The 22520-nt window shown below is 39.6% G+C and overlaps 1 protein-coding gene across 1 annotated transcript in view; it reads right to left on the bottom strand.

Annotated features, from left to right (window-relative positions):
• AIG1 (androgen induced 1) overlaps positions 1-22520 on the bottom strand; it is a 124510-nt gene that overhangs the window by 85081 nt on the left and 16909 nt on the right. Inside the window, exon 2 of the mRNA XM_039569538.1 lies at positions 1726-1881. Within this exon, the coding sequence (XP_039425472.1) occupies positions 1726-1881 (156 nt within the window). The remainder of the gene's footprint in view (positions 1-1725; positions 1882-22520) is intronic.

Genomic DNA, 22520 nt, shown 5'->3' with positions numbered 1-22520 from the left:
ACCTGAAGTGCAGGCAGTGGCTAACTGGGATTCTTCGTGTACTGGTGGCAAGAGAAACATTGCCTGAAAAGAAATGTTCAGAATTGCCAAGACAAAGTGAAGCTGAAATTCTCCAACATCTTGAAAAGTTTCAAGGTCAGGAGCATTGCAGGAGCGGAGGTGCACACAGACAACAGTATGGAGCTAGAACGGTGGCAGGAAAAAATCCCTGAATCCTGAGAGGTGTGAGACAGCCAAAGAGGGCGTGCTTTCATGCGAGTGAAGGAGTACACTTCTAGAGTGAAAAAGGCACTTAAATACTTTAAACACAGACAAATAGAGTGATGTTGCTCTCCTTTTGTACTTCTACTACCAACACAGTAGGAAAAGCATCTGTTACTAATAACAACTACTTCTAACTCCCCATCTCCTTTAGAAATACAAATGTAACATAAATCTCTGCACCCATAAAATGCATATTTGCAAACTTGTCTATGCACAGATTTTCTACTAGCTGTATTAGCTGACCCACTCTCCTCTACCATTGCCGGAAAACTGCAGTCTGCTACCCCAACATGAATCATGGCAGCTCCCAAAAAGCAGGCCAGCAAGTATAATAAGGGAAGGCTACCAGCTGGGTTTTTATTAAAGAAGTACCTGCAGTTTCACATATGCTTTCCCTTTTGTAACTTTGCGAAAGCATTCTGTATTTCTTCATGTATTGTGAAATTCCACATAAATGGTGAAATTAAATTCTAATGAAGCATCTCTGAATATATGAAATTATAAATGATAGCTTGGTATGCTAACTGCTGTTAACTGACAGAAAGTGATCAGCTTTTGTGAAAGCACAACTTTAAAGATCTCATACAGCTCTCTAATAGTCCATAAAAAAAATTGCTTCTAGTGAATTTATTTTAAACTACTGTACAATGAATTTAATAAAAGAGAATTAAAGTTTGATCCTGAATTACAATAAAAGCAGTACTTTTAATGAAATGTTCACACATTTTTGTATTGCAACCTAAGCTTAGAACTAGACTGACATAAATGAGACTTCCATGTAAAAACTCATAAAATTATGGATTTTCAGCTGCTTTATAAGCTATGTAGAGACACTGAGCACCTCGTCATTGCAAGTGACATGCAGTGTCCCAGCAGAGCAAGGCCTGGTCCAAAGAATAGTTTTCTTTTGAAGAAGATATGTCAACCCCACATACCTTCTGTATGCTTTCTAGCATTACTAACAAAAAGCCTTTTTTCTACCTCAATTCTTCTGCCAGCTCTGAATACCCCATGGAATTAACAAGGACCAACCTGGACTTTTGCTTCTCTTGCCCATGTTGAAGTGGCTTACAGCCCGAATTCCCTCAGGTCATTATGGTGTAAAACATGCCACAGTCAGCACTTTCACTACTCCTGATGATGACATGTAGTGCAGAAAAAGTCTAAACTGAATCTCAAGATGCTGCTGGTACAATACACATTTAAAATTACTTGTACAATCAAGCTCCTATTGTAACATATCTTTCTTTTTTAACAAACCAAAAATTATTTCATCAGCACTCTGTATATTCTGTTCCCTTACACCTGTGAAAAACAAGAGAGTAATAAAATCATCTCTACCATTTTTGCCTTTCTCCGTAGTCTTTTGCATGGTGATGGGGAAGCCTTTCAGGAAGAAAACATTCAGTAACACTGTTCACCCAGTTTGCAAAGACATGCACAGAGTAAAATTGTACTTACCACTCCCACAGGGAAAGCTAGAACAGCCATCATCCAGTCACGGAGGGAAATGAGTTTCTTCAGCTGCCTCTCTTGCTCTTGACTGTCATTCCCTCTAGTGAGAAGACTGGACAGGTCAGTCAAGACGCAAATCCCGAAGAAGACGGCCTGGATAACCTGCATGGAAGGGGAACACACTCTTGAACAGATCCTGATCTTTCTGTGTTCCTCCCCCCATTTCTTCTTCTCTTCAATAGAGAAGACTAGCCCTTTGGCAGAGAGCATGTCAGACACAGGCACTCATGAAGGATATTGCCACAGAACTGACACGAGGAGTGGGAATACATCAGTCCCTTAAATATGGGTAGAGTTTATTCACATAAAAGCCACGTGTGCTTCAAAGTCTTGCATGCACCTTGCTCCTCATCTATCGGGGGAATCACTGTGAGTGGTAGGACTATGCCAGAGGTGGAACTTTCCACCCTCACCCCAGATCATGATATGTGCCACCTGCTGGGGACTGAACTGCAGCCACCCCTTCCTGTGTCGCTCCATACAACTCATCCCCAAAGCATTTGCCTCTGAGGCGGAAAAAGTGAGGAATGCTCCCTGTGAGATAAAAGGAAAGAAAAAGAAATGAGTGTTTCTTTCCCTTGTGACAGGAGGTCTGTCTTGGAGATTCTGCCTGCCCCAGACACTCCACCTTACAGTGCAGGAAGTGCTTGAGACTTCCTGACAGAAGCACATGGCCCTGGCTTCAGCAAATCTATCTCTACTTCATCTCAGGTAGTGAATGATAGAACAAGAAAGCTGCAGGAGTTACTCACTTTCTTTTCCTAATGGCAGAGTGTCATTTACCTAACTTTTCCTTTTTTGCATTTACGTATTTGTGTGGATTATCTGTTATATTAAATTGTTAGTTTAATCACCTGAACTCACTGATTTGGTTTAAACTTGACTTGATCTTAGTTTGATCACTGCGTTTTTCCTCCCTTAATTAGCTTAGTAAAATTGTAATAGGTTAGCTTAGGAATGCTCTTGCCTGAGGACTTACACATCCTTTCTAGTACAGTTCAGAGAAGTGCATGCAGCTTGTTTACTCCCCAAGCAGGAAGCCCGGGTCACAAACCCACACACATCAGGTAATCTCAGGTAAAAAATTAACAAAACATGGGCTTGGTTCCCAAATTACACAGTAATTCGTCGAAAAACATAAACATATGCTTAAAATTCATACAGTATGTTTTTCAAAGCAAGCATGGAGTCCTAGTTTAGAAGTCTTACTGTAAACCTAAATTTTCCACTGACTAGGAGTCTCTGACTAAGCAGAAGAACATCCATAAGAAATAAGAATAGCACATACCCAGATTCTGCAAAATACAATTTATTATCTGCATACATCTTTGCAGAATTTGTACTATAATAAGGCAGACAGGCAGGCAGGAAGGAAGGATGGAAGGAAAGAAATACCAAACAGATGTTGGCTACTAGGAAGAAATCCAGAGATGTGTAATGATTGGATGGATTAAAGTACATTTCCTTCCTCAACAATCCTTATATGACCCAAACACTTGTAAATTCTGGCTGTAAAGCTGTAAATGACAAACATTCAAATGGCCCCTGGATGTGCTTGCAATTCTGCTGCCATTGCTTTCCCCTCTCCAGGCTGTAGCTACATAGAATTTGCTTGATAAATAGATGAAGCAACATTACAAAACATTCCCTGAAGCTGTGAGATGTGACAGACTATTAGTGCTAGAGCTGTATACTGCGCTAGAAAAAGGTATTGCTATTTCAAATGACTGCTTGGAAAAGTTAAAATCTTCTACATAATTTTTGAAAAGCCTTTTAAATGTAAGTTGGGGCTTTTTGGAGCTACTAAGAACTCCTAATGCACTTTTTCATATTATTTGTTTGAAACAAGCACTTAGCAGAAAAAAATCTTCCCATACTCAGCCCTGCTTTCCACCAAACAGATGGCCTATTTGGAGAGCTGAAATAGAGGAACTAATTATGCATTTACTTGACTTATGAGGAGATATGATACCATCTACTATTCACTCAAGAGTGTGAATGCCAAACAAGACAGAACTGGGGGAAAAAGTATACCTAACAGTAATGAGATCAATCTGGGTGTTAAAAAGTTTAGGCTGAGTACCAGGAAATATTTCCTAACAGTGAGCTCTGTCAGACCATGAAATAGTTTCTCAGAGGAAGTGGTGGAAGCCTCATGGCTTGAGTCACTCAAACCGATATTGGACAAAACACTCAATAATGTACTGCAGGGAATAGTATTATGCTGGCAGGGCTTGGAAGAGTGACTAATGGATTGTTTGCAGCTCTAACTATGATTCCCTGAAATGGTCCCTCTCCAAAGAAACACAGACTCAAACAATCACACGCCCACTTTCCAAGGGAATTGAGATTGCATATCCACTAATCAATCACAAACCGAACAACTTCTCTCCCTATTATCCTGTTACGAACACAGAGCTTCAAGAGAAAATATAATGGTATCACTGGGAATAAGTGAAAACTCCTAAAGGGAAATACCCAAAGATTTCAAAGGGTCGGTATGAAGCAGACTATTCTACAAAAAGATTAACAAATAAAAATCCATACAGGAAAGAGAAAATTACATCTTTTTTGAGAACATTCAGAGCCAATGAAAAAGTTGTGCAGTGTTCAGGGAGGAACAGCTACAGCTTATTCATACAAATAATGTACATACATTCACTCAATTCATTCTACTTCCTTTCCTTTCTAGAATGCACAAGAAAACTCTTCTGACACCTATCAACATTTAGGATTAGAGTGAGGACCTCCAGAGCTGCATGAGTCTCAGCAGCATTACAGTAATAAACAGAATCTGTAATGATTTACATCCTTTTTGGGCCTGGCATAGGAAAAGCATAGCATGCAGGTACTGGTGGTTTTTTGTATGAAATGAATTTTCAAAGTCCATGCTCCTCGGTGTGACTGCTGTCTAACAGATGTGAAAAAAATCACAGCAAGGAAGCAGAAGCTCCCTCTAAACAATGTTCTCCAAGGTGCCCTGGTGTTACCTCAGATTTAGGATCACATTTTCAAAAGAGAGACCTTATTTCGAAAATCTGCAGGTGATCAATCTGTACATGAGACATCCTCACATTGTTAAACAAACAGCTGACTTTTTTTTCTCTTGGAAATGTAAGCAAGAACAGCATTTCAGAGGACATACTTTCCAGTTTTGCCTCTAACTAGAGCTTGAAGTAAAATAGTGATTTAGAAAATGACAAATTTGACAGAAAACAGACACACCTTCCCTATACCATGTAAGAGTATAGATAATACAGATAGTACAGATAGTACAGATAGAATCAGAAACTTCTAACCAGAGTATGCAATCCCAAGAAAATAACTGAACAGGTATAAAGCACTTATTGCTAACCCCCTTTTCTCCTAGAAGCCTAAAGGGGCCACTGTCACTAGAGTTGATACCACAGTACCTTTAACTGTGATAATGTAATAACAAGTAATAACAATGGCCATCTAAAGGATATCAGCACACAAAACTCAGAGCAGAGAAAACACGTTAAGTTGCTGCATAAACAGGACGAAACCAAGCAGCCCAGGAACCTTCTCAAACAGTGAGATGTATTGAATTACATATCACAAAAGATTGTTCCTATGAACGATTAGAATAAACTAGTTGTACGTGTCTGTCTACTACAAGAAGATAAGGACTTGCTTCTGTAGGACAGTTTTTGCACAAGGTGTTCATTTCAGGACTGCAGCTAACAGCCTCCTCATACTCCCCCTAATTTGACTTCTTAGAGTCAAACAGAAAACCTATTTCCTCATAAACCTATTTCCAGGGCATGAAGACTCCCTTCTCCCCCATGCCATGGAGCTCCATGGTGTAGACAAGATCTCTGCACAACGGATGTTATGAAAATTCTGTTACTAGTCTTACCAAGACAGAAAACCCCCCATTAAATTCACCAAATCTAGATTTCATTCTCTTTCAAGTTCGCTCTCATCATCAGAAGCCGTCCTCAGAGCTCAGGGCAGACGAACTGGAAAAGTCTCTGCAAGCACTACTACTACTCAAGGGTATTTTTTCCTCTGCCTACCTGTGATTATGAAAAGTCACTGTCCTCAAGTTATCATTTTCAAAATTAACAGCACTTACTTCATGTAGCCCTCTTATGAAATAAGGCATCACTCTAGGCTGGCAAATAGACAGCACTGCCAGAATAAAACATGGGAGTAACACTCACAAAATCCACAAGAAATAACAAAAAAGCACTAAGTAACCAAACATAACCCATATTATAGGATGACTAATTCACAGAAGGGGATCAGGGAGGCCTCACTGATCCTTGGGGGCTGGGAGTGGCAGGGGGAAGTCAGGGCCCATCCCATCCCCAGCCAGAAGCAGGGCAACCAGTGGCACAGGGCCAGTCCCAGCTGCAGGGCATCACCTCCCTGGGGATGGGCCACCAGCTTGCAGGTGGGGAGCAGACATAACCTGACCCATCAAACCACTCAGGCTTAAGACACATGTTGTATTTCCATAAGAAGATGGAAGTTTAGCTCTACCAGCATGCAAAATCAAGTTGCTGAAGGTTGTAATTTCTCTCGTATTTCAGATTTTACAATGTCATATACAGAACATGGTCTGATTTTCCTCTTCAAACAACGGAAAATTATTTATAACTTTGGAGTATCTATTACTGCTCACTGTCATCTTAGCTTTAATTTCTCCAGCCTCTAGACATCATTATTTGCTGTACAAATGAACTATGCTTCAGCAGTTAAGACTGTTTCAAGTGTTGTTGTGTATTGGGCTGTTTGCAGGCATGTGTGGACAGCCTGCATCCTGTAACAACAGCTCAGTTATCTGTAGCTGCAACATACAGAGCAAGTCCAGGTTAGGTGGAGAATAACACTGTATTTGTAATAGAAAATGCTTCGAATGAAGTCATGGGTCATAGCTGCTTAATAAATATATTACTGTTCTTGATCTCATGGAACGACTGATTCTTCCTGTCCATTGCCATTCCACCATTACTCACAAGCACACTGATTTATTCTTGTCACTTTTCCTTGCCTCACTGTATCTTTATTAGTTATAATAGCAAGCAGAAGCTGGACAACACATAATCAAGTACTAAATCTTAGTATCAAAGAAGCTACAGACTTCAGATAAGAAAAAGGCAAATCTTTGTGTTTACAGACGAATGACAGAGAGGCATAAAGAAATAAATGAAAGAAGCAGCAGCCTTTTAAGTACAAAAAATACAGTGTAATACATCTACCCACTAAACCTACAATTAATTAAGGTGCAAGCACCATGAAAAGCACTGTGTGCTACCCGGAATCATTATTTCTGTGCAAGGAAAAGGGAAAAAGACTCGTATCTCAAAGGTCGGGGTAAAAAAGAAGCATCACCCCAGAAGACTCATTGACAGCAAGCTGAAGCAAGCGGGCAAAGCTCGTGTTGCATCTTCTTCCACACCAGCTGCACTGCTGTGGTTGTTTTAGGTTGCTTTGTTTCTTAAGCAGTTTTCAACACCATACGCCACTTCAACACAGAAAAGGAACACAGCCCCTGGTCCATCAAAAGCCAATAGCCTCAGAAAACAAATACATCACAGAGAGAAGAAAAGTAACAGACAAGGCAACGAAAACAGAATAAGCCAAAGGAATAGTTAATGCAAATGCCTTCTATTTCACTTTGAATTGTTACTGGTTAGGAATCCTGAAATACGTATTTCTTCTACTCCTCCTGTCTCTTTTACTTACACCAATTAGAACTAAAAACTACACTAGTAAAACATGACACTTATTTCTATCGGAACAGACAACTGGATAAAGGCACAGCCTTATAAATGTCCAGCACTGCCTTTACCCAAGCTAATGACTCATGTCTCCCTTTACAGCCTTCAGTGGGGGGACGGCTCTTCTACTCAGGATGTTGCACATGAAGACTAGTCCTTAGTAGGAAATCCACCTTCATTGTCATGGTTTAGTCATATGATACAAATCTACTTACAAAACATGCCTAATCCCTTACCAAATGATGTAAATTCAGGGACTCCTTTAAATATAATCCTTTACTTTCTACATAACCTCCTGTGGTCTCTTTCTTTGAAGCCCACCAGTACTATCCAAATATAACCAAGGATGGGGTTTTAAACCACTGAGATTTTACAGATATACAAAAGAATAAAATCTACTATGAAATTAATATGCATGAAAGAAAAAATTGTTTGACTCTTGCGTCTAGTTTTTATATGTACTACACTGTTTAATTCGTAGTGCTTAAGCACCTATTATGGAGCTGTGGAATGGGGACCAAGCTGTGTAAGGTAACAAGATCTTGTGTTTCCATGAGGAGAGATGCCTTTTAAAATACAGCCTGTTGGAATAAAAAATGTGTTTTAATCTGGACAGGCAAAAAAGCAACTCAACAGGCTCTTCCTTTCTGTCTTCATCTTCCCTCCACTTAACCCAGGAAAATCCCTTATTGTTGGGGTTTTAGTTTAGTCTTAGGTTTTCCTGTTAAAGGAATTTTCTCCCATATGCTTGTTGCTAGGGGACAAATAGCTGTACTTAAGAAAGACAAAAAGGGGAGTGGGGCGGGCCTGGCTACTCCTTTGTCTACACCTGGGTGTGGGGTCAGTTCGCTCTGAGCGTCCGGAGAGAGAAGCTGCAGAGAAAGGAGCTGCTGCTTCTTTCTTTTTGGCCGTTCTTTCTTCCTGCTGGAAACAACGCCGGGACCCCAAAAGCCGCTTTCCCTGCCCTGCTGGAGACCGGGCTGTGGCTGCCCTGCCCCGCTGCTGTTTCGAGCTTTCGCTACGCTGTAGCCCTGCTCGCCCTGCCTGCCTGGGCCTCCGTGGGGTTTTCCCATCTGGATACATCTCGTCTGCCACCCGGGATTTGCGTTCGTCCCTGCCGCTCTAGCCTGCCGCTCTAGCCTGCCGCTCTAGCCTGCCGTTCCAGCCTGCTGTTCCTGAGAGTCCAGGATCGGCTGCCCAGGGGTTTGTGAAGCCTTTGTTCCATCCCTTCCCGGGATCCCAGGGCACCGGTGCCGCGCGCTCCCCGAGCTCGCTCCGGAGCGCCCCCTGCAGCCGCGGGGGAACCATCGCACCTGCCCTGCTCACCGGGAGCCGCCAGCGCCCCTGCCGGCTGCGAGCGGAACTGCACCCGAGGGGAAATAGCCTGACAGCCGAGAAGGCTGGGACTGGGTTTGTGATTGCTGTTACTGCCATAGTTGTTGTTGTTTTGTTTGACTGGTTATATACATAGATATATAGAGAGAGTAAAGAACTGTTATTCCTATTTCCCACATCTTTGCCTAAAGGCCCTTGATTTCAAAATATAATAACTTGGAGGGAAAAAGGGGTTATATCTGCCACTTCAAGGGGGGCCTCTGCCTTCCTTAGCAGACACCTGTCTTTCAAAACCGAGACACTTATTCTGGTACATTTACTGAAAAGGTTAAGTCTCAGACCATTCTGTCTTAGCATGATTCTTGACTGTCTTGTAAAGGTTTCCAAAACTCTGCAGCACAGTTCTTGGAGAGGTAATGTATTTGTGCTAACATAATTTTAAAAGCAGTTTTCATAATACTTTTAGTACTTCTGTAAGGACAAATATTCCTTACTACAGCAAACTAAACTGAAATTTGGTACACCATCAAAAATATTTGGAAATGCTTTATTTTCTGACAGCAAAAAAAGCATCTTTATTCTTTTTACATGGGTGCAATACACCAAGCAAAAAAAGAAAAAATCCACAGTGGACAACTGAGGAATTCATTTTAAAGTGCTACTCAGTCTCAGTTGAGTTTCATAGATGACATTTCTAACATGATCTCAGCATGACAGAGTGTATGCCATCTGGCTCAGAAGTGCTAACAGCCTGGAATCCACTACCACATATCAAATGAAGAGATGGTATGGACAAATATACAATGTACTAAAGAAATATGAATAAAAATTGGAACAGATGCTGAGAAACTACTACATTTTCTCGAACCTTTTGCAATTTTATTAGCTGTGTCTTTCTTCTCCAACACCACGTCAGTCTTCTTCTTAGATTCATATATCTTACTTTGATCTTGGCTAATACACTCAAAGAAGCATGAAGCTCATTGTTGCAATACTTAAGAAATTATTATTCTATTTTTATCTTTATCTTTTTAATTGTTTTGACTAAACTAATTTTCTAATAATCCCCATCTTCTTCCTTGCTCTCTTATATTGTGAATAGAAAAGCTGCCATTACTACTTATTGTATCCTGCTTATAAGACAGTGTAATTTCATTAAATTTATATAATCCATTCAGTGAACATGTATAATACAGTTTATTCAGAATAGATTATGATTTTATTAAGTTATATATTTTATGTTTTTCTTTGGTAAAGCTTAATCTTATTAGGATTATACACTGCTCAGAAGGTTATGTCATTATTTTGGCTTAAATGATAATTTTACACATTTCAGCATGATTGGTACACTCTCTGCAGCAGTGCCCTTACAGTCAAGGCAGGAAAAGCAGCTCTCTAGACAATGTTTGGGATAGATAGCTAAGAAGGTAAGATTTGTTCTTCAGCTGTTTGTGCTAAAATGAGCATAAGGATAGGGTTTCCCATGGCTGGAAAGCCCCTAGCAGCTTGTAAGTTAATTACCCCCAAAAAGTAACTACATTTTTTATCAAGTACAAAACTTTGTCCAAAAAATGGTTTTCTTAAAACTCCAGAAACTTCTGCATTGCACCAACTTTTTCATGTTTAGAAATACAGTTTGAAAATCACTACAAGGAAGCAATTTTGACAGATCAAAGAGTAACGGATTTTGCTTTCCATTTCTTCCCTTTTTAATGAATAAGGTTATAGCTGTCTTCTAAATTGCTGAATTTAGATAAGGCCATTACAAACGTATCTCAGCAACATGGTGACAAAGCTGGAAATGCAAATGAGAAAGTCACTACAATCTTCTGAGATACAGCAACCTCAATGCTGCCCTACTATGGCTGTAGGAAAAAAAAAAGGCTTTAAAGGTCTGTTTCCTGAGCACTGTGAAAATAGTGATGAATGACTCCACACATCAATCCAGCAAGACAGGCTTTTAAGTGATACCACCTCAGTTGGGCAATTCTCTTTCTCTCCAGGGGAGGTACAGGAAGGAAACATTGAGGGCTTTATCCCACTTCTTCATTCATCCAACAATACACAAATAAGTCAGTTGCAAACCCACTTTGTGAAAAACAGCTCAAATCTCTGATCAGGCTCATCTTTGGCTTTTGCTTAAACTTTTCTCCCTTCGTGCACTGCTGCAGCAGCTGAAGTGTAATTTATGACAGGTAAGTAAAGTACATTCATAAATAAAGTTATTACTAAGATAAGGATTTTCTGCAATTAGACCACAGCAAAGGACGCTGCTATTCAAGCTCCACTTGAAAAAAAGGCAGGACATAATTTTGTACATTAATCATAAAGCATGTGGTTCAATGAAAGGTGATCTAACGTGTTATACCGTCCTCATAAACACAACTACTCTTTACACAACACTTCAAGCAAGACACTGTTCTAAAGAGTTGCATCTCAGGAGAAAAAGAAATCTCATTATCTTACCTCTCTAAAGAAACCATGGGAAAACCCCTGATATAAACCAACTGCATTTAAATTAAATAATACAAGTGGGGATTAAGCATTCACTAGGTGTGTGGCATTCCAACCACAGATGATAACACTTCCTTGCTTTAATTGTCTTTCTCATGAATCAATCTCAGAGGAAATGAAGTATTTGTTTCCTGATTGTTGTTGGTGAAAGCAAGGCGCAGGGAATTGAGTTGGCCAAGGCAACAAGGCAGCAGGGGACCCCGGGGATGAACTCAGGTGTCCTGACCCCTATGCAGTTCTCCAGACTTTATATCAAGCCATGCACCTACACTCACTCTTATAGAACCAGCCATTTCCAAGGCACACACCTTTTCATTCCCTCCAAATGCAGCCATACTACTGTTAGCATAAATCCAAATATTTCTCCTCTTACGCAGCTCACAGTGATCAGAGTTTTCAAAGACCTGCTTTAGTGTATTGTCTTTCATAGTTAGATACTGTAATTACGACCAGCTGATCTATTTCTGCCGACAAACTAAAGTAACCAAGGTCTCTAACACCTTTGGAGATCTTCTTGTCCATTATACCACTCCCACCTTCACCATTCTTACATCATAGTTCATACAGCAAAAATTTATTTTTAACAGCTAATAGTGAATATGTATTTTTAATTTTTCCCCTTGTTTTGCTCTGTGTAAGTTTGATGTGCTGCAATTTCAGTGTGGTGTACACTTAGCTTCTCAGCATCCTCATAGGACAGGTCACTTGAGCAGAAGATGCACAACCACCCTGTCTGCTCCCTGGAGACTGTTTTTGGAGAGAGTGGCCTGAAAAAGAAAACAGCATGGAGCCCTATCTTGCCTTACATGCTCATGAACACAGACACAGCTCAAACCTCTCTCACTCATTTTTATTCTAACCTACTTTAACTGTTCCTTGAGTTTCCAAACTAACATTTCAGACATGTCTGTTTATTGCCCTTCTGGCTTGCTCACTACTTTTCGTTTCATTTGCAAAAGAAAAAGGAGGTTAACTATATGGAAGTTTAAATTTACATCCCCTTACACATTAGGGGAAGACACTTTATAACAACTACCTGACATCACACCAGGTTCCAAACCCATGAGATTTAGATGTTCTCCATCAGCAATAAACATATTTTTTTTTATCAGTAAGCACGATGAACTCAATAATAGGCTGCCCTTTTTTCTCGAAGAAACAGAAGGTTCAAACAACACCTGTTGTAGCTGGTAAGAAAGTAGCAAATTACTCCAGTAAAGAGACTTCTGACAGTGAGCATGGTGGTTTTGATTTTCCATGGCAGGAAAAGCACTTTGTAGTAGCTTGTAAACACGGCAGCCCAGGATGGAAAAAAAGGCATCTATGCCTACCAAAGAACACAGCCTACTGGTCAGCTGAGCAGGACACAGCAGGAAATACCATCAACTGGCCTCTGCGAAACTGCTTGGTCCTCCCAACACTCCTACCTTCATGCACCAGGTGGGTACATGCACATGCACTCCAAATTAACAGAGTAGCTGTAATTGTAATGCAGCTGGGGACAAAGGCTGTGCCCCTGCACATGCTGGGTGTGCTGAGTCACCCACAGGAACTCCCTGGGCAGTCCCGGGAACTCCCCAGCTAGTTTCTGTACAGATGAGATAATTGATTGATAGCTACTGGAACCCGCCCTGGGCAGTCCCAGCTCCACCAGAGGTCTGAGGAATCGATAAAAGAACTCCACAGGCAGTCCCAGTCCATGTTAACAAGATAATCAACTGCATGTCAGGAACTGGGGAGGCAGGGAGTTCCCAACAGCCCTGGCAACAACCCAGGCGGGTCCTGCTCTGCTCATAGGAAGTAAATGGTGAACTAATAGACACTATTTATCTGTTGAGATACATACATCATTGAACCGGACAACTTTTTGCACACAGATGAGACGATTTTAACTAGAAACTCATCATGCATACACTGGAGTTGTTGACAAGGAACTACAGGCCAGCTGGAGCAAACCAGAAGTTTGGGAGGTTCTCATCCAAACGAGCTGAAAACACTGTTACAAGGGTACTTATCATGGAGACTCCTATCATCACCTGGTCAGACTGACCTTACTGCCACAACAGTGACAACAGCATCATAAGAGTGTTAGCTAACACGTAAACCAATGTGTGTGTAACATGAACCAGAATGGTCTCTTAACAAAATGAGAGTCTACCACCACATAAGCTGGCCACAATGAAATGCCCCACAGATTTAAAACATTACCCTAGAGTGTAAGAGCATTGGTCCAAGTAAATATATCTGATGCCACTGTCTGATTTTATGTAAGGTAACTCTAATTCTGATTTGCAGAATACATATTCTTTTCCCAAAACACTTGGTAAATAAATACTTTCCAGTATTCTGCCCTGCTCTTCACAACACAAAAAGAAAGCTGTTTACTCAGATAATGTTCATAAATGTTGGAGGTTTCTGGCCGTGCCCATTTATTTATAAGTTGGCAGTAGCCCATTGCAGCACCAGGCCCAGACATCCCTGCAACAGAACAAAAAAACCTCTCCAGTCCAGACCACCTGTAACCACTCAACAAGAACCTTCACACCAGAGTCCTGGAGCAGAGCTGCTGACCAGCCCCTATCAGCATGCCTGTCTTGAGACATTCAGTTCTGACTAACAGCGAGACTGGGTCACATTCAACCTCTAGCTTTGAATCAGCCAAGAATCCTGGCTCAAAGACGTGTTACAAATTTTACATGACAGAGCATGACCAGGGCGCTGGACCCTTCCACCCCTGTGTAAGGAAGGCAAGGCCAAGTACTTAGTGCAGAGCTGAGCTAAGTCCACCTGGATTTTGAGCACCACCACAAGGGGCTGTTCTGTTTACACTCAGGAAAGCTTGGTTCGGATTATACCTGTATTCACCAGGAGGTTCAGGTGCAACACTGCACAGGGTTTTTAGACACCTGGCTAAAGTGAAAATCGCAGCTCTCACACAACACTAATTTCCAAGGAGCAGACCATAAAGTGGGATGAAATTAAAGCAGAAATGAACTGAATATAGTGAAGAAGTATGTCTGGAATCCCAACCTCTCCTGCAAGGCACATAAACGAAGAATTTAAGTGACCTCAGTCAATTTCTTGTGTGAGATCAGCGCTCACAGCTTGAAGCCCAAAGAGCAGCTTTAAGGAATCCAGTGTTTAACTTTTGGGACTGCTTACTGTAACTGCATGGTGGAAGGAAAAGACAAATTCTTGGCATCAACTGTTATGCAGTATCAAAGTGCATTACTTGCTGACAGATGCACCTTCTACACCCATTTCAACCCAAAATGAGCTTAAAGAATAATTCCTGTCTTCAAGAAGATATATATTACTGACAATGTCAAAGGGTATGATGCCCACCTTTCCTGATAAGTTGTGCTAGTGTAGGAGAGAGCCCACAGACATCTTTGGAACTTATATTGAGGTTCCAGCCCTTTGCCTGTATTTCACCAGGAAAATTATCTGCTAAAATACTTTATCTGGAGCAAGGAATAGTAATCAGAAACAAGGACTACTTCCTCCTGTCCCATCCTTCTCCACACAACATGTAAACTGGAAAGCCGCTGTTCTGAGTACAGGCCTTCGTGAATGCTCTGTCTACCATTTTGCCACTAAAATGATTGTTTTTCTTGGTGCGAAAACCAATATATTTTACAAATCTCACTGCAGAGCTCATAAATATCACATTTCTTCATGCGTTACTGAAACCTCAAGGAAAACACATGCTGGAGATGTTTTTCAAGTTCCAGTTAACTCAATCAGCTTACTTTGTTCTTCCCACTCCAATGAAGGGAAGAAACACATGTGAACTCTGGCCATATCCAAAGTTTGCTGTCAAGATCAGCCATTTTACTTCTTCATTTCTATTTATAAACACAGTTAGGTATTACAAGAGCCAGACTATTTAGCCATGAAGACTGTCAAAACAGATAACGTATTGTGTCTCACTGAATTACAAACTGGCTGGGTGCCTAGCCTATTGACTGAAAAGTCCACTCCATTACAGCTCCAGCAACGTCTTCTACTTCAAAAAGGTTTTGAAAAGCAGACAACTGTGAAATTACTATATGGATCATACAAATTGTATTTGTAACTCCTTCTGTTGGTTACCTGCAATTATTGCTTACTAGCTCTGATGCCAACTCAGGAAGAGTAATACTTTACCAGAAAATCTAACTGATGACCTTCAGTCTAATGAGATACCACTCAGCAGTGATCTCCCACAGTATCCACACAGATGTGTGTTAACTTACTCTGCTGGAACTAGTGCTCTGATAAATTGTGTTCCTTATTTATTTAGGGAGCGCTCGTACAGCCACAGTGCGATCAAAATTAGTATTACATTTCGAAGAACTGAGTCCTTAGTGTAGTAGCAGTTACAACACAGTGATAGTTGTTATGAGAACCATGAAATTTTATTTGATTCACTGCAGGCATTGCTTGTATCTGCTTCCAAAATATCCAAAATAGGTAACTAAAAAAAAAGGTAATAAAACCTACAAGTATGGCAAATTGAATACAGGTAGGCAGACATCTTCTTTTGAGTGGAAAACACTGAAACAAAACGATAACCCAGAAAATACACATTGACGCCATGTTAAAATACCACAGCTTGCCTCTATATGAGATTGTATTATCTTTTAGAGGAAAATACAAATTAAATACTGCTTTGTTTTATAAAATGCTTGACATCCAATCATCAACTTACATACATGCAGTAAAGTAAAAGCACATTGTGCTCCCCTAAAAAGGGTTTTCTTTTAAAGAAGCAGGGTTTATCTAGCTATGAACATAGTCAAAACATGTACTTTATCTAAAAGCAAAATAAGGCATAGTATTGCAATACAGTAGTATTATAAGTAATATAAAACTACTTCAGAAATTCCATGTCTATAATTACAACACCTGTATCAATGACAATTAGCACATTAATCCATAGTCAATTTGAAAAGTAAGTGAAAAATAATCTACAGCAGAAATGGTCATATTCTAACCAAATGTTTATTGACCTTGTATGGTAAAAGGATAACATGATGTCCATATTTTAAGTGTATTTAGCCTAAAAAAATTAATCTATCTGTATATCACAGTATTACTACGGCATTATAACTGCCTCTCTACAGACTTTGTTTTTTGTCATTACCACTTCCCAGATTTTCAGACTGAAGATGGAGAAAGTATTAGAGGGACTCTTGCCTCTCTAAACAATTCAAGAAATCAGAGGAGGAATCTGAAAGGATTTCATATACAACAGTTCTAGGTTTGCTTTCCCTTAATAGCACTCAGTCAATTAGCAATTATTTTGCTGCTAAATACAGAGACAACCAGCTTCAGATAGGGTTTTCTCTTCGGTATTATCAGACCTTTATCATCTTTTGAAGAAACTTGAAATTGATCAAAGAGATGATCTGTTTACTTATCCATCTCTTATTTAAATGATTCTAAGTGTCATATAGAAAGGGTGCTTTACATGGAACTGCCATAAACCAGCCTAAATGCTATCAGTGCATTACTCAGCAGTATAAACTGACTGTATATTGTAATATTTCTATCAAGCTATAGATTTTTTTAAAACCAACAGAAAATCATGAAGTAGAGACCAATAAATTGCTAACTGTCTTTAATAAAATCTGTCTCAGTCCTCAAAAGCAATGAAGTCTGCTTCCCTGATTTTAGTTTCTTTCCTCTTATTAATGGTAATCTTTTTAAAGAACTAATAAAAGAGGTTTTTCATATATGATTTTTTCATAGGTCATCGTATTTATTTAGATCAAAAAGACGACTAAGATTTACAGCAGAGATGTTCCCTATCGGTGGCTATTTCATAAGAAGGCAAAATAGTACATCCGTTAACGTCGCTGTTGCATAATAGCACAGGAGGAGCAACCAAGAGCAAAGCAGACAAATCCTCAGCAATCCACTGCTTTGTAACCCAAACCACTGCTTTAAATTCAGCTTGAAAAAAATACAGGAAACACTACTGTAGCTGGACAAAACAAAAACAAAAGCAATTTCTTTGTGGGAAGATATACTTGGTAAGCAGACTGCTACGTTCTGCACGACTTGCCATTTTTGGATGAAGCCTCTGATGAAGAAACCTGCAGAGAAATGAGGCCTAAGGCATCGATGCCATGTGAGCATTATGAAAACATCACACTGAACACAACCTCCTAGTCAACCGCAGGCAGAAAAAAGGACCCAGTGTTTGGGAAGGTAACCAGATTTGTAAGAGCCAAAACCAAGTAACAAAATGGCAAACACTCCCCGTAAAGAAATTAAATATTGGTTTTGCTATACTCCTTGTTTTTTATTATATTAGAAAACAGTGACTAAAATGGTGCATTTATTTTATTTGTGTTACATAAGACTGGTGATAAGCTGGAATATGCTAAAATATCTCCAAGCAGAATTCTGAACCATTTTAACAAATAAATGATCTTACTTTAGATGTGTTGCAAATGCAAAGAAAAGCTTAGAACAACACATTATGTATTTAAATGACATACTGAAGAAATGATAGATTTTTCTGTAGTAAGTAAAACCAGATTTAGTGTTTCTTTTCACTATGCTCTACAAGATTTTGGAGGTAGTAGATATTATCCTCCCACACCTCATTGTTATTCGCAGGTGAGTAGGAGGAAAACCAGTTTTCCTACTTTCTAACTCCCAGCTGGTTTCTCACTGAATTGATTTCTCTTATTTCTCTGTGAATGAAAGAGTTACTGAACTAACCTAATGAATAACAAGAAGAAATACTTTCTCTCCATCTGCAGAGAAGAGCAGTGTTGTCAAAAAAGCAATTAATACTGAAGGAAACTCTAACTCTGGTGCTTAACCATTACCTTTAGTAGTTCTGTGGTGTGGTTCCTGTTAAAAATTTCAATAACACTCTTCACCTAGATTTAACAAGAACTATTGAAAAATCTGGATGTGTAGTACATGCTTATAAAAGTACCTGAAAATATGCTGTACTGGGACACATGATGGATTAGGAGTGTGTTACATTATCACACATCCAGGATTATCACCATAAACAGGATTATCACCAGTGAGATCCTTAGCAGACAATGTGATTGAGCAGTTCTGTACAACGCAATAAAAAGAGATGGATGTATAATTGTAGAAGAGTGGAGGTTTCCAACTTACTAGTCAGAACTCAGGTGGACAAGGTCCTAGGAAAACTGGGTCAGTGTTGAGCATGATCTGACTAAAGGATTGGACTAGATGACCTCACGGCTTACCTTCCAAATTGACTGATCCTACGGTTACATCAAATCTGGGGCTTCATGTAAGGAAAATGTTTAGTTGCATCAAGGATTGTGAAATCTCTTCATTGTTTGCAAAATTCACATATCTCTTGAGTGACTCCAGCTGATCACAAAATTTTAAACACTTCTGAACTATTTTCACAGTTTAATGAAGGACTTTTCCTATGGTCACTATAGGTTTAAGCTTCACATGGGGATTCTGGTGAACAGACACTACTTCAGTAGTACTTAGTCTTGTATGAGTGTCTCCCTGCTGGTAAGACTTCAGACATGTTACTAAGAGGGAAAAAAAGGGAGTCAGGGGACATAGATCAACTGAAGATTTGAGTGTAAAATTGTATACTAGACTATCACTAACTAACAGGTACTCAGTAGGACCTAGCTGCTGCTTTATATGTGCACATATAAACAATGAAAAAAATTCAGACCCTATCCAACTTGTCACCCATGTAAATCCAGAAATCATTCTGTGATTACAACATCTGCAACTTGACAGGCTCAACTCACCCATTAGAATAAAGAGGAGTTATCTGTGCATGTTTAGGCATGTACCTTACTGACACTCAGAAAGAGTGAAGACAAGTAGCTGATTCTTTCATTACCATTTTCTGTCTAAACAGGTCAGGAAGTTTTTACATACACACATACCAGGACTGCCTTTCAAGTCTCTAGTGACTGTTCAAAATATGTTTCTATCTCCATGAAACCAAAAGACATCGAAATCAATAGCTTTGTCTTTTATATGTAATTTTACAGTCCGCTGTTTTTCAGTCATACAAAGAATTCTTACACCACGTCAAACTTCTGGTTCATATTAAAAGGATGCTATCCATTCTTTGGTGAGGTCCTCATCATGGAATTTTTTCCTGGATCCACCTTGCTGGTGTCAGCACAAACTAATACCAATTTAGCTTTTAACCAGGATGCACAACATGGATAAAAAACTTATCACTTCAGTATCAGCCAGGCAAGTTGCATATGAAATGCAGCACTAATGCAATTTCTTGAAAAATCTTATTAAAGTTTTGCAGGTAGTCTTCCCAACAGCTAATGGTATGTTATGAAAGGGTTTATCAACTGGGAGAGTATTTTAAGTATTTGAATTCCCATAGGTGGTTGTTCATATCTGTGTGCAATACAGACAAGACAATAACAAACGAGGATGAAATTTTCTTTTCACTTTGTTGAGTCTTCTGTCAATTAAAATGTCAGAGGCAAGATACAGATGTAACCAAAGTTATTTCCTCCACTGCTGATAACAACTGAACCCAAATCTTCAGTTTATCCTGGGATATTGGAGTCTTCCAGCTTAATACCTTGGGCATGCACACTTCTCAGAAGGAGCCTACCATTCGTCCTGAAAACTAGAGCTAGAACCCTGATTCTTAATGCCTGTTTAGGGCACGATAATTGCATTTCTTTCAGTCTGAAGAGTTAAATTCAGCCACAAGAGAGAACAAGAACAAAGAGACTGTGGTAGGAGGACTGTTGCTACCTTTCCTCTTACAACAAGTTCAGCTCTATATAGCCTACATATACTCCACAAACAAGAATCAACCATGTTTGGGGGAGTCTTTCTCCTTTATTTGGCCCTGTAGTACATTCTGGATGGATCTCACACGTATGCAATGCTCTTTGAGCTTTCTATTTGTGCTGATTTTGGATGGGGTAAAGTAAATTACCTTCATAGTAGGTAATATGGGACTATGTTTTAGATTAGTGCTGAAAAGTGTTGAAAATAGATGTTTTGATTATTGCTGAGCAGTGCTTGCACCAAATCCAGTCTTCTTCTGCCTCTCACACTGCCCCCACAGTGAGGAGGCTGGGGGTGAACAAGAAGTTGGGAGGGGACACAGCTTGGACAGCTGATCCCAAGAGACCAAAGGGACAGTCCATAGCATATGGGATCATGTTCATTATATAAAGCAGAGGGAAGAAGGAAGAGGGGGATGTTCGGAGTGATGGTGTTTGTCTTCCCAAGTAACCATGATGTCTGCCGGAGCCCTGCTTTCCTGAAGATGGCTGAACACCTGCCTGCCCAGGCGAAGTGGCAAACAAACTCCTTGTTTTGCTCTGCCTGTATGCATGGCTTTTGCTTTTCCTATTGAACTGCCTTTACCTCAACCCACAGGTTTTCTCACTTCTACACTCCTGATTCTCACCCCCATCCCACCACAGGGGGATGAGCGAGGGCTGCGTGGTGCTCTGTTGCAGGCCAGGGTTAAATCATGACAGTACTCCACTACTGCTGGTGGTTACTGAACTTTAACTGCAGCAAAGTTCCTGAAAAAACCTCATTTTCTTAAGCATAGGAGGCATGAAAGCATAGGAAATGTCTACATGAAGGACTTTCAGATAAGCTGCACTGAAGGACCATAACCGATTCCTCTCCATACTGTCAGGTAGGATTAGGCTGCTGTTTTGTTCTTCTTTATTAATTTTTTCCTTGATGTTCAGAACATTTGATAAAATAGCCTACATATTAAAGCAACAAATATTCTCTAATGTAGTTAAAAAATATTGTATTACTGATTTATTTGAAGAAACTGTGAAGAAAAATTACAGCTAGTATTTCAGCAGAGTCTCTACAACCATTTAACATTTACAGGGAGGACTTTAAAAGAAACTGAAAAGGAAATCTACTAGAGTTCATAGCTCAAGGTACAAAGCAGTAGAAAATCATATTTTACCTGAAGACATCATCCAGGGAAGTAACAACAGCTAACTTTATTGTCAATTTTATAGATAAACTGAAGCTCAGAGAATTTACTCCCTGTGATGACATCTTAAAGCTCAGGACATTCTCTAAGAAGACAGTCAAAACTCTTGACTGATCAGGACTCATTAAATCATCCTTTTGACCTTGACAGAAGACAGCTGGTAGAAATTCTTCAGGATTTGATTATCTCCCTCTCCTATAGACATCTTTGAATGCTCATACTTAAATATAGACATGCACACTTCTAAATAAACACCATTTACATCTTTCTCTTGCTGATAAAGCAATGCCCATATGATAATTCTATCACGGAAAAAAAAACCTCAAAGTATTTTGATAAGGAGTGCAAAAATTTAAATGAGTGCTTCAGTTTGCCTGTTTAACAGATTAAACAGGTATTTCTAAATGGTATCTGCTTCATGGAAGAAAGAAAATTAGACCAAGGCTGGATAAAGGCTATGGCTTGAACCTTCAATCTCCTCTATGTCTCCATACAAAGTGAAGACAAGATATGAGCAATATCAGATGATAACGATGTGTACTCATATTGCTAAGATGTAAATGGCAACACAGGATGCAAGCTAGAGGCCTTAAAACTGGATGAAGAATGCATAGAAATTCAAGCAGTAACAAAGTTACATCCTCATTTGGAAAAGAGTAGAACAATAATAAAAACAAGCCTAATTTTCAAAGTAAAATTGTTAGAAGCAAATCTGGACTATGATTAATAGAATATAAACACCTAGAATTCTTTTGCTGCCATGATTGCTTACTACTAATTAAGCAGGTAATTTTTTCACACTCCATTTGCAGCAACATCTTCTGTTTGAAGTGTTGTGAAGGTGTTGTGTTTGTCCAACACAAACACTTGTAAATTTCACTTTTTGATGGTTCTACACTTTGATCAATTCAGTGCCTTTTATGACTTCAAGAAAACTGGATTTTAGAGACTTATGCAATTTCCTGAGAACTGGCCATATGAAACATTTGATGACCTCTAACTTTGGCTCTTTACACTGTTGTCCATGTCACAGTTGAGGTGAGAAAAATAAAGCTGTGGTAAAGTCATATCAAGGATAAATATCAATATTGCTTCCCTTTGTGTCTGTGGCTCTTTATAAAATACTTGGGCATACCTCATGTATGACAAAGGTCTGAAGCACAGTTTGT

Source organism: Corvus cornix, chromosome 3, assembly GCF_000738735.6.
Source record: "Corvus cornix cornix isolate S_Up_H32 chromosome 3, ASM73873v5, whole genome shotgun sequence".
Classification (NCBI taxonomy): domain Eukaryota; kingdom Metazoa; phylum Chordata; class Aves; order Passeriformes; family Corvidae; genus Corvus; species Corvus cornix.
Note: the sequence above shows the minus strand (reverse complement) of the source record. Positions and strands in the feature narration are given on the sequence as shown.